We start from the raw sequence: 13193 nt of genomic DNA on the forward strand, positions 1-13193 counted from the left end.
TGCCAGTGCTTAAGAGTACATCATTCTATGTTTGGGTCCTGATACTATAAATCTTTCCTTTTTAAAGTGAGCAGGAGAAAATCATTACTGAAAAATCTATTTCCTGAAATATGTTGGTTTTTAGTGACTTCAATTTCTTTTTATAATTAATGCTGTCACATTTAAGACTACCAACCCCTGTCCAGAAAACTAGCTATTTTTTACATATACTCTTCAAGTCCTGACATGGAAGACACAGAAGAAAGTGGAGTACGGACAGAATTCCACCCGTTTAATCTACTGCTAAAAATAAAATCTGCCAGGACCATAGGACCTTCAAACAGAAAGCAAAATATAAAATAAATTTGAAAAATAACACAAATACAGATTTGAACATTGTTTGAACACATTTAATATTTTGTCACTACATTTTTCTCTGCTCGCTTTTCTCCATTTCTCACAATAATTTCTCTTCTTTAAATTCAGAACTCACAACTGTTTTATTAGCACTCATTTTTACAACTCTGCAAATGACATTTCTGCACCGGCTTTTCATTTTTTCTCCTTCCTGCGATGCTACAGATTCTAGGGGTGGCTGCAGTGGAAGGCTTAAAGATGTACCTGGGTCATGTGTTGATCAAGAAGCCACCATTGCTAATTTTCCTTCTGCAATATTATTAGAAATATTCACTACTGCAATTATAATTATGTTGTACAGTAATTATAAATAATTAAATTTTTGTAGAATTATTTATTGTTTCATGATATTTTTTTGAACTTGCAATCAGTTTATTGATGAACTTGAGTCACTCTCCATTACATCAAGTAATTCTTTCCCCACGATTTTAGGTGGACTGGTTTGTTTCCTGTTCTTTTCAAGTCTGTTTTGGCTTTAATTCTTGAATTCTTTTAGACACTTGACCTTCAAATAATTTGATCCCAAAGTTACTTCTTGTTTTTCGGATGATCACCTGCAATGCTGCTGCTTAAAAAAAAAAAAAAAAAAAAAAAAAAAAAAAAAAAAATCTGGTAGCTGAGATTTTGAAAATAGGATGAGTTAAGACTTCAATACATAGACTATACAAAACCTGCCTGAAATTCAATACCATCCTCCTCCATGGTAACTAACACTTAAATTAATCTAGAAACTGTAACCCACTGTTGTAACATACCTCACTGCCTCTCAGTTCCCAGAAGCTGTGTGTCAGCGAGAATCAGTTCACACTTGGAACATTGAGTAAAGACTCGTGCAGTGCAGCGAGATGTTAAGCATACTGTTTATCAGTTGAGTGTTTCCCCTTTTCCACTCCGAGTAACCACTTCACTTTTATGCATATCACCCAATGTTTTGCATCGTACATTTGAAGTGTATATTTTTCTTAAAGGGCCGGCCCCATGGTGTAGGGGTAGCATGCCTGCCTCTTACCCGGATGCCACGGGTTCGAATCCCGGCCAGGTCAGGGACTTTTACCTGGACCTGAGGGCTGATTCGAGGTCTACTCAGCCTACGTGATTAGAATTGAGGAGCTATCTGACAGTGAGATGGCGGCCCCGGTCTAGAAAACCAAGAATAATGGCCGAGAGGATTTGTCGTGCTGACCAGACAACACCTCATAATCTGCAGGCCTTCGGGCTGAGCGGCGGTCGCTCGGTAGGCCAAGGCTCTTCAAAGGCTGTAGTGTCATGGGGTTTGCTTTGGTTTACTTTTCCTAAAGAGAAAGAACACAAATACTGGTATGTTGAAAATTTTGTGGCTGCTGATTTTTTTTTAACATAAAAAGTCTATAGTTTTCATATATATTTCCTCTGATCTAATCAATGTGTCCTTCATAGTTTTACTATCATTGTTTTCATTATTCTTGCAATAGTCTGTCCTACTTATCACCACCAAAAACTTCTGCAAGTATGTCTGTTATTTCTATTAGTTTTTTGTAATTTGAATTTTCCATCAATACAGGTTTGATTAAGAATTTTTTCTTTTTTATTTATTCAAGATATGGTAACTTACTGATGCTTGATAATACTGATACAGATAATATAATATCAGTATAGATTTTATAACTCAAAGTTAGTAAATATAATTATGTTAAAACTATATATCATTGGCTAGTATGGAAATAAAAGGTACACTATTCTTATATAAAGTCGTACTTGTATATCATAATTAATGTTTCATATTCCCCTTTAATAACTGGGAAAATTCAAATTTTCAATAATCCATATAACTTTCTGCTCATTTAGGTTAGATAAACGAGGTTTGACTGTATTCATAATGGAGAAAATCTAATGGCTGCATACTGACAGTGAATATTACATCAAAACAATGAATATTTACCAATGCTGAAAATTCTTGAATTCATTAGATGAAATGAAGAACAAAAGAAGAAAGCATATGGTCTCGTTTTGTCAAAGAAAAGCCAGAATCCAATTGTGAGATCAAGAAGGAAACCACTGAAATGGATTATCCAATAATCCACTTGTTCTGGGGTAAGCAATAACCTGTAGAGGAAGCAGCATTGCTATTTCACAGGCCAACACCAAACCCAAAATATAATATTCCATTGTTAGTTTTATAACCTTCAATGCACATTGAAATTATTTATTTTCAATAAACTACAAAAATAAAATTTAATAGAACTTACTTAAAAGGTTCAAAAATCCAATGGTGATTGAGGTTTGTCATAGAATAGCCTCCCAACCAATCCTGGTCAAATTTCTTCAAACCAGCATAAAAATATAAGAGAAAGAACTGGAAACGGAGAATAGCATAGTTCCACAATGGGACATGAGTATCAGGCTTTACTCTTCCAAGGTAGCAATCTAAAGACCTGCAGTACAGAATAAATACATCTAAGTTTCTTTCTTTTTGCAGAAAGACCACAATCATGTAACAAAAAATATATTAAAGGTACATACAAGTGGCACCCTGCAACCTCAACAGTCTCTTCTCATCTCATGCAGATTTAACACCTTTGGATCTCAACCATATTTTTACCTCTCACATCCAAACCTCATGCTCTCCTATGCCTTCTTCCAAATATTTTTTATGAGCTTATATTCTAAAAAAATGAAAATCAAGAATATTTCAGTAAGTAATAACTGTCAACCAATATTTTTATTTTAGATAGACACCACTGAAAATGTTGGCACCAAACAAAGCTTGTCACAGACAAGTGCACAAACAGTCTCGAAGTTACTTAAGTGTGAACAAAGGGCTTCCATATTTATAATTTATCTCATTTGTGTCATAACATCACCAATTCACAATCTTTGACAAATTTATGCAATGTAAACAATTTTGTATGTAATATATATGCATGGTTAAAAGTAATCTGTTAGAATGAAATGTCATCACACTTATTATAATTGCTCATATTTTACAGATATTTTACAGTGTTCTAAGTGTTATATTCATGTCTGATTGACTGACAAGCTTGTGAGTTATATTAATAAAATATGATGAAATGGTGAACAATGAAAGTGTCAGAATTATGGGAAAATACTATTTGGTAACATTCCCACACTTGTCATTTGTGGTACCTTCATTGTTCACTATCAATCACTTCATAAACAGTATCCTCTATTTCGTATACTGGTAATCATGATGTATCTTATGGACAAATACAGAGGAGCAACATCACAAGACAAAAGCATTCAAGTGAACTTGTAGTAAAAGGATAAAAATAGTTTATCAAGCAGCATTTCTTATAATTCTTAAGGTACTTATTATTATAATTAATCACATACAGTCATATCAGCACACTAATTTTAATTCAAAACCAGTTTTCGGAATCTAAGGTCCATCATCAGTATTGTATTGTTTGCATACCTTTACTTTGATACTTTTACACATGTTTTATTTTTTCTTCTTTTTCTTATTTTACAGTTGATCTCAACAAGGCTCCATTTTAACTTTTTAAAACTTAAACTCAGTCTGACAACACATTCATGTGGAATTAAATGTTTTAAATCTTTTCAACACTGATGATGGACCTTAGAGTCTGAAAATCAGTTTTGAATTAAAATTAGTGTGCTGATACAACTGCATGTGATTAATTATAATAATAAGTACTACCATTAGCACTGTTACTAAGATGGCTTTGATATTTTATAATTCTCAAGATAGGAACACCTATCAACAGTACCAAAGATAAAGATCAATGATCATTACATGGTCACCCAAACCTGAGTGGTTGTATAAATTAACTTGAAATATGAGAAATCAATAAACTATAGTTGGGCATGGGACACAAGCCTTTCCACATTGCCAAATAAAACTCAGAGTATTAATAGGAACATACGAGGGCAAATCAAAAAGTAAATTACACTTCTAAGTTATGGCCATTTATGAAACCACCTACACATAGGGAACATGGCTATGACAACATACAATACAAGTTCACTTTTCCACATAGTCCCCAAGAGATTGTAAACATTTCTCGGTACAGTCAACCAACTTTTCGATTCCAGATGCGTAGAAATCACCTCCAGCACTATGTAGCCACCTGGAGACAGCTGCTTTCACCTCCTCGTCGTTTCGGAACTGAGATCCTGGTTCAGCTTATTGAACACATGACAATCGCATGGCACTAAGTCTGTATGGAGGATGTTGCCATACCTCCCACTTGAATTGCATCAGCAGTTCGGACGTTTGGCGGGCCGTGTGAGGTGTTAAGGTATCGTGCAACAAAATCACACTGGCGCTCAATTTTCCCTGCCGCTTTTGTTTAATAGCCTTATGGAACCGGTTCAATGGTCCAATGTTTGACAATACGAAGCCGAGTTGATTGTCATGCCTTTCGGCATAAATTGCATGTCAAAGAACACTGTCGTCATTACCTTTCCTGGTGAAGGTTGGACTTTGGCCTACTTTTGTGGTGGTGGTGTGGTGTGCACCCATTCCACTGATGTGTAACTTCGTTTTTGATTTGCCCTTGTAATTCCATGTAAATATGAATATGGAAGAAAACAACAACAATTACAGCCAAATTAAACATGGAAATATTAATGGCATAATTGAGGAGTCTAGAAGCCAAACTGGCAATGTCCAATCAACCCAATTTTACAGGAGAGACTGATTTGTTAGAACTCTAACTAGAGGAGATACATGCATGAATGATTTTACAGAATATACCTCTTCCACTCTTAAACATTTTAAAATGCAGCATAACCTAATATTTACAATAAATGTTGAGGACTGATGTTATTAAAATTGGTGATCAATAGGTTTGCCACTAACAGGTGGAAATTTCCACTTCTCCATTCAACATAATTGGAAATGAAATAATAGAAAATCATGGTCAAATAAGAGTTCAGTATATATTAACTGTGTTTAATCACATAAATAGAACATCTAAACTATCAAATCATTTGTTTCTACAAAAAACTTCCTCTTCCTCATTCTCTGTCATGTCATTCCCCATTGTTTCCAGCAAATTTGTATAAAACTGGAGCCCGTCAAACGTTTTCCAATGATTGCCGTAATGTTTAGTCAACAATTTGTCAATGTCTTGCAATTTCAAAGTATTCACTTTAACACCTCCTTCAATTATGGCTGCCAAATGCAAGATCTAGTGTGGTGTAAGAGCATCAAATATCTATATATAAAGGGAACTGTGCTTTGTTAGCGGCTTCCTGGCAGTATTTATGATACTGTGGCATATATTTACTGTATGTGAGTGTTGTCTAGTGAATTTGTGATCATTTTATATTGATTTTTAACGTAAGTCTATTGTGTTTTTATGCCATAGACGATAGTCATCTTGTTTTGCCCTCAATCCATAGACAACATTACTAAGAGAGACACTCGATATAATTATTTACTATATTTGCATTGCCCTAAGTGTCAGCCATTTTGTTCTATCTGCTATAAATGGCACGGAAACTATGACTAATCCGGAAACTATGCATGCTCTTATCGACGTTGCCAAGGAACTAGAGTCTACACCTGTTGACACCATTACAATGGACGTATTTTTGACGTTATGGAGTAGACCGTACAGCCAGCAACTCCACCTGACACCCTCAGGGAGCCAACGGCTTCGGGTGGATGAGCTCCTTGAAGAAGGGCGGTGGTCCCTCAGTAGAGGAAATGCCACTGGAATCCACTGAAAACCTTATGTCGGGCAGCAGCGCCATCAGTATCGACTTGATGCACAGAGCAATTCATGCTCGAGATGGGTCAAGAGCGGGGAGCCTCAAGCGTCACCAGAATGACTGGTTTTTCGGTTGTGGTACTGCGGTGTGGAAGAGAGAGGGACCTCACTACACTATTATTCCCATGAACACTATCATGATAGCTGCTTTAAATGGATCTAATTCATCATGCGACCCGGCTGACAACCGGCACTTTTGTGGTTCCAGGCTGCATAGTGTGAAATGTGCTACTTGGCATGTGCATGTAGGCAACCAGGCTGCACATGCGAAATTTGCGACTGGAAGAACAAAGCAGAATGTGGCTACTTGGAATGTGAGAGGACTTTTAGCTTCAGGAAAACTTCTCCTGATCACACAAGAGTTGGAAAGGTATAATATAGGAGTGGCTGGGCTAAGTGAAACTCACTGGAAAAACAATGGCCATTTTAGAAGTGGTAATCATTGGGTCTACTTTTCTGGAAATGAAGAAAAAAGCAGTAACGGGGTTGCAATTGTGATCAGTGACAAACTGAATGGCCTAGTGAAAGGATATAAACCTGTTAATGATAGCATTATAACACTAAGTCTCAAATGCAAGACACTTTCAATCAACATCATTCAGGTTTATGCCCCAACAGCGGATGCATCTGATGAAATAATCAACCGCTTCTATCAAGATCTTGATGCTACTGTTTCAGCTTTTCCAAGCAGAGAAATAACTATTGTTACGGGAGACTTCAATGCCAAAATTTGTTCAACACAACATGATGAGCATGTCAGAACATCGATAGGAAGATTCGGAATTGGAGAAAGAAATGAACGGGGGAACAGTCTTCTTGAGTTTGCAATTCAATATAAAAATCAGATTGACTATATCTTGATCAGTTCAAGATGGAGGTCTTCTGTAATGGACACCAAAATCTGTCCAGGTGCAGTATGTGGCAGTGATCATCAGCTTCTTAGAACAGAAATAAGAATAAAACTTCAAACACCAGTTAAAAGATCACACAGGATACCACAAGTAGTTGATATGTCATCATTAAAGGAATCATTGGCGCGAAGAGCCTCCATATTACAGGATCCAGTAACAACTGCTGAAGGGCTGTGGAAGTGACTAAAAACTGGATAGAGTTCTCTTTGAATGAGTCTCGAGTACCAAATACTAGACGGCAACAGTGGATCTCTGACATGATCCTTCAGCTTGTAGAAGAAAGAAGGTGCCTTAAAAAATCTGATATTAACACTACAGAAAAAAAGAAAGCAAATGTCTGATCTTGATAGAAGGATTCAGTCTTCTTGTAGAGGAGATAAGAATAATTTCTTTAGTAACATTTGTTTTGAGATTGAAGACCATGCAAATCAAAATCACAGCAAGGATCTTTTTAACAAAATTAGAATAATCACTTGAGAATTCAAGCCATATTCCTGGAATATACAGAACTCACAGGGTGATGATGTTGTGGATATAGAGAATGTTCTGGAAACATGGACATTGTACTGCCAGGATCTGTACAGTGAACAATGTAATGCACAAGACCAAGTGAAGATAGACAAACAGTCAGACCCTGAACCTGACATTCTCCGAGATGTAGAAATGGCTTTGAAAATGCTGAGAACTGGAAAAGCGTGTGGACCTGATGGAATAAGTGCAGAAGTCTTGAAAGCTACAGATGATGCTGGAATTGTTAAAAATCTGTCAAGCAATATGGAATTCTAGAAGATGGCCCAAGGAATGGGTACAGTCAGTCTTTGTCCCAATCCACAAGAAAGGATCGAGGAAAAAATGTGGAAATTATCGCTTAATTGCTTTGATTTCACATGCCAGTAAAGTTATGCTTCATATCCTGCACAAGAGACTCCGGGCATTCCTAGAGTATCAAATTCCTGAAGTTCAGACTGGATTCATGAAAGGAAAAGGCACTAAAGAACAGATCTTTTTTTTTTTTTTGCTAGGGGCTTTACGTCGCGCCGACACAGATAGGTCTTATGGCGACGATAGAAGAACAGATCTTAAGCCCAAGACAAATCATAGAAAAGGCTAGGGAATTCAATGTTCCGGTATACCTGTGCTTTATTGATTACCAAAAGGCCTTCGATACTGTCAAATGGAACCATCTTTGGAAAATTTTGGATGACATGGATTTGCCACTCCATTTGATTGATCTCCTCAAGTCCTTCTATAAGGAAAATACAGCCACTGTGAAGATTCAAAACAAACAGTCTTAGCAGTTTTGTACAAGGGCTGGAGTTCGCCAGGGATGTATCCTCTCACCGTTACTTTTCAATCTCTATGGTGAATATGCAATGCGAACTGCATTAGAAGACTGGGACAAAGGATTTTCCATTGGGGGATGCAAGATCAACAACTTGAGATTTGCTGATGACACCACCTTGATAGCTTCATCTGAGGAGGAGTTGACAGAGCTGATCAAGAGAGTAGAGGAAGCAAGCCTAGAAATTGGATTACACCTAAATCGACAGAAAACCAAAGTCATGATTGTTGATCGTAAGAACAACAACAGTCCACATATCAAACAGATTGGAGGGTGTGAAGTTGTACATCAGTATGTATATCTAGGCTCCTTACTATCAATATTTTGGAAATTCCAAAGTTGAAATAAAGTGAAGAATTGAAATAGCAAAGGTAGCGATGATCCGTCTGCGGAAAATCTGAAAAGATAATAACATCACCATCAATACAAAAAAGAAGCTCGGTGAATCTCTAGTCTTCTCAGTCTTCTTGTATGGCGCAGAGACGTGGACCATCCTCAAACGTGATTGTGAACGGATAGAAAGCTCTGAAATGTGGTGCTGGAGAAAAATGTTAAGGATTCCTTGGACAGCTCATCACACGAACCCATCAATCCTGAACCAACTTCAGATAAAAGTTTGTCTATCGTGTAAGGTCTCTCTGCGGATTGCACGCTACTTTGGACATATAATGCGTCGAGATGGTGGTCTTCAAAAGCTGATTGTTGAGGGCAAAGTCCAGGGAACCAGACAACGAGGACGAGTACCAACGCGATGGATTGACATGGTGAACGTCCCTCTACAGAGTTCTCTCAGAGCAACCACAATGAAAGCTTTAGATAGGGAAGAATGGCGGAGTATGGTTCATCGGCTAGAGGGCTGAATATTATGATAGTCACGATGCTTTAGTCATGAAGCAAAACGAAGGAGAAGAAGCAATTATAGTGGGAGTAATCATTCTTATATTTTTGCCAGTTTTACACACACTTTTAGTCATCATTATGTCACTTTGATAATGAGGCTCTCCTCGCACTAGTAGATCATTCATTTGATTTGTTTTAGCTCTTGTTAGAACAAAATGCTTGGTAACATTAAATTTGAAACAATCAACCACGTGACATCTAGCTCACTTGTGACTGGCCAAAATAGACATTGCCATTTCTGCAACTCATGGAGATTGCCGACTTTGCAGCTAACCGCAATTTTTAATATTGTATTTGAGGAGGATTTTGAGGATTTTGTTGGTTCCACAACTCAATAATTTTGTCATACATGTCATTTATCTTGTACAATGCTATCCATACTTTAACTCATTTCTGAAGGGAAAAAAAAAAAAATGGAGATTGCCAGTTCTGCTTCTAGACCCTTCAATTACCTCAACAAAATCTTAGTAGTACTTGAGGGCATATAAGTCACTGGTATAAGCTGATTTGATGGTGCATTGAAGTCCTAGCTGCAAGTGAGGAGAGAGGAAGGACAGGAGGAGTACATCATTGTCATTAAGGTAAGTTCAAACATTTCATATACTATATTATGAAGGTTTACTCAGAATTTTAATATAAATGCTTTTACACTTGTTCATAATATTCATTAATTAAAAAATAAAAGAAAAAAATGATCTGCTAGAATCTGATGATGTTTTTTCAAGAACGAAACATGTCATTCTGCTTTCGATTAAATGGAGTATCTTTCAGGTATTGTCTACAGGATATATTAAAAGAGTTTGCTAAAAACAGCTTTGGCAAATCCGTCTGTCCGTTCTACTGGACCGATTTACTTCATTTTTGTTTTATTTTCTCCGGAATTACCTGCCGGTGAATCATGAGACATCGATAGGTCTCTAAGTTCAGTCGACTTTGAGTAATCATAAAATCAAATCATTAAATGATCACATCAATAATTGCAGGCGAAGGCCTACACTAACCCGCAATACACTGTGTACTTAACAGGTTGCTAAGCGACTAACACTTTCCTTAATATTCTGATATACAGTATGTGATTTTCATCCTTAGTAAAGCCATTGCCTGCAGCCTTGTTTGATTACTATCTGTCAAGCCAGAGAGTATACACTTCTTCTGACCACGGAAGAATACTATTCCCTCCTAGATACCCTTCGATTTTCTAATCTTTCTCAGCTTCCAAATATATTCAACAGATGGCAGAGCATTCCTAATAAGTTACATGCTGCTAAGGAAAAAGTCTCTGTACAAACAGTCCCCATCATGACATACACCATGGAGATTATCTGGGGAAAGCCATCAAAGGATAACCTAGCTACACTAGAAAGAGTGAAGCCATATTGTAAAAGTTCACTGCCTGGGAAAGAACACTCTTTTGAGACTAACCTATGAGCTCACAAGACAACCATTCTGTGTAGAAATACCACTGCCTTCTACAACAAAATACTAAGCTTTACATCAAGAACTGCAGGATGAAAAAGCAAATATATGGATAGAGTTTTATCAAACAGACAGCATTATGATGACAGAATGGATGAATTGTGATTACTAACTGTGGTATAGCATAACACGCTTCTTATTAAATATTCATAAAACCATTGAAAATCGCAGGCAAAACAATATGACTACGAATTGCATATCAAGACAAATAATCTGACCTATTTATAATAAATGCTGCAAAGCAGCGCGGGTCCTCTAGTCTGTTATTAAATGTTTACTTTTTTCGAGTAGTTTCTAATTTTATTAGTATCAAGAGACTGAAAACCTCACAGTTATAGATAAGAGCTGAGTTAAGATGAAATATGTTGGATGAAACTGCAATGGCAGTGGGACCTAGAGAAGTGAATGGACAAAAATGGATTACCTAACAGACTAACCATCAACTGGTCATGCCACAGTCTTTCAAGCAGGGCCTATTTATTTCTGCTGAATGCACTCTGGTGCCAAGACTTTCCACTCCCTAGAACCTTCCCCCTACCTCCTCAACCTACAACACCATGCATGTGTTATTACTTTTGCTCTAAGAGCTCTGTTGCTACAAGCAAAAGCTTCCAACATCCGATCTGAAGCTCCGTTCATGACCAAGTGTATGTGTTGCTTTTACAACGTAAAGTTCTGTGAGCGACTCATTAAGATTGTCTAATTTGTGTGCAATTTTGTTTTTTTGTTACTGTCTTTTGACTGTTATTGTGGTAAAGTGGACAAAAGAGAAGAGTGGATCAGGGAACTACTTCTAGAATGTGATTCAGACCATGAACATTCTGCTGAAGACAGTGATGCCGGAGATGGAGACGAGCTAGAAGTATGCGATCATCTGAGCTGTCAGAAGACAAGGATATCCCAATGTATGATGTAAACAATCAGTCCAATTTTATTTTAGGAAAAGATAATGAAAAAAAATGGTTATTTGTCCTCTCCAACTTAAGCTGTGAGGCAACTGCTACATAATATTTTATGCATGCATTTACCAGGTGTTCAAGGACTGACAAGAATGACAAAGAGATAGGAGATGAGATGGGATAGTACGGTATTTTGAAAAATTACATAATGGTGAAAATTTAAATATCAAACAACAAGAGATCATGGAAAAATAAAATATTCAAAACATGGAGCCTCCTATAACATGGATGAAAATAGAAAATACCCCAAAAGAACATGAGTGAAGGCAAGACAACAGCCATAGTTGAGGTAAGTACTGGCATGATCAAGGCTGCTGCAGTGCAAGGCTTGCAGTGATTGTTTATAGTCCTAAACACCATATGGAAAGAAGAACTACTCGAAGACTAGACTAAAGGAGGCATCGTCCCTCTATTTCAAAAGAGGAGACAGACAGAAACCCAGCAACTACAGGGGCAAAACTATCTCATGTACTCAAAATGTTGGAACAAATCACAGAACAGAAACTAAGAACCATCATTGAACCACAGCTTGAAGAGGAGGAATAGGGCAACAACAGATCTTGTATTTTCTGCAAGGATGAACATAGAGAAACAATGGGAAAAAGTAAAAGGTTATCTTCATTTTCCTAGATACTGAGAAGGCTTACAACAGTGTACAGAGACAGAAAATCTTGGAATGCCTTGAGAATAGATCTATACCATGTGCTTTAATTAATAGATACAAAATGCTGTATGAAAACTGCCAGAGTTTTCAAATAGGGGATTGATATTCAGAGTGGTTTGAGACTAGGCAGGGTGTACAACAAGGCTTTTATTCAACACTGTAATGGATGAAATAATGAAAAGATTTAAGGGACTCAACAACAACTCTGAGTTAAAGCTCTTGCCTTTGCAGATGATGCGATATGGGGTGATAGCAAGGTCAAAGTACAACAGAAGTTGAATGACCGGAGTACTATATTCAAGCAATTTGGTCTCAAGATAACCAAGTCTGAAACAGCAGTGTTGCCTGTTAGTCAACAGAACATCTTACCAACATCACTCTAGATGGATCAAAGCTGGAACAAGTACATCAGTTCCATTGTCTTGGCAGTGTAGTAACAACAGATAGCCAAGCATCTGCAGAAATCACTACTAGAGTACAGAATGGAGCACAGTTTTATCATCTTGTGAGAAAATTTCTTTGGGACAGGCAAGTTCCATTAAGATCAAAATTACTATTCTGCTCTTTGTACCAGTTACCACATTCAGTCTAGAAACCTGCATCCAAACTGACAGAAATATCAACAAACTACAAGCAGTGGAAATGAAGTTCTTAAGAGCTATGATTCAGAAAACAAGGAGGGACAAAATAAACAATGAGATACACCATCTTGTCCAAGTGAAACAACCTCTTAGTGATATCTAGAGCCCGGATTTCCATGCAAATACGTGTTCCTTAATAAGCTGGTTACACTTCTGAAACTTCGCA

General features: G+C 37.1%; 1 protein-coding gene across 1 annotated transcript in view; it reads right to left on the reverse strand.

Moving 5' to 3' along the window:
- GC (gamma-glutamyl carboxylase) overlaps positions 1 to 13193 on the reverse strand; it is a 127020-nt gene that overhangs the window by 77608 nt on the left and 36219 nt on the right. The window contains exons 4-5 of the mRNA XM_067155133.2: positions 2622 to 2807; positions 2315 to 2478 (exon numbers count right to left, since the gene is read on the reverse strand). Coding sequence (XP_067011234.2) covers positions 2315 to 2478; positions 2622 to 2807 — 350 coding nt within the window. The remainder of the gene's footprint in view (positions 1 to 2314; positions 2479 to 2621; positions 2808 to 13193) is intronic.

Source organism: Anabrus simplex, chromosome 1, assembly GCF_040414725.1.
Source record: "Anabrus simplex isolate iqAnaSimp1 chromosome 1, ASM4041472v1, whole genome shotgun sequence".
NCBI classification, from domain to species: domain Eukaryota; kingdom Metazoa; phylum Arthropoda; class Insecta; order Orthoptera; family Tettigoniidae; genus Anabrus; species Anabrus simplex.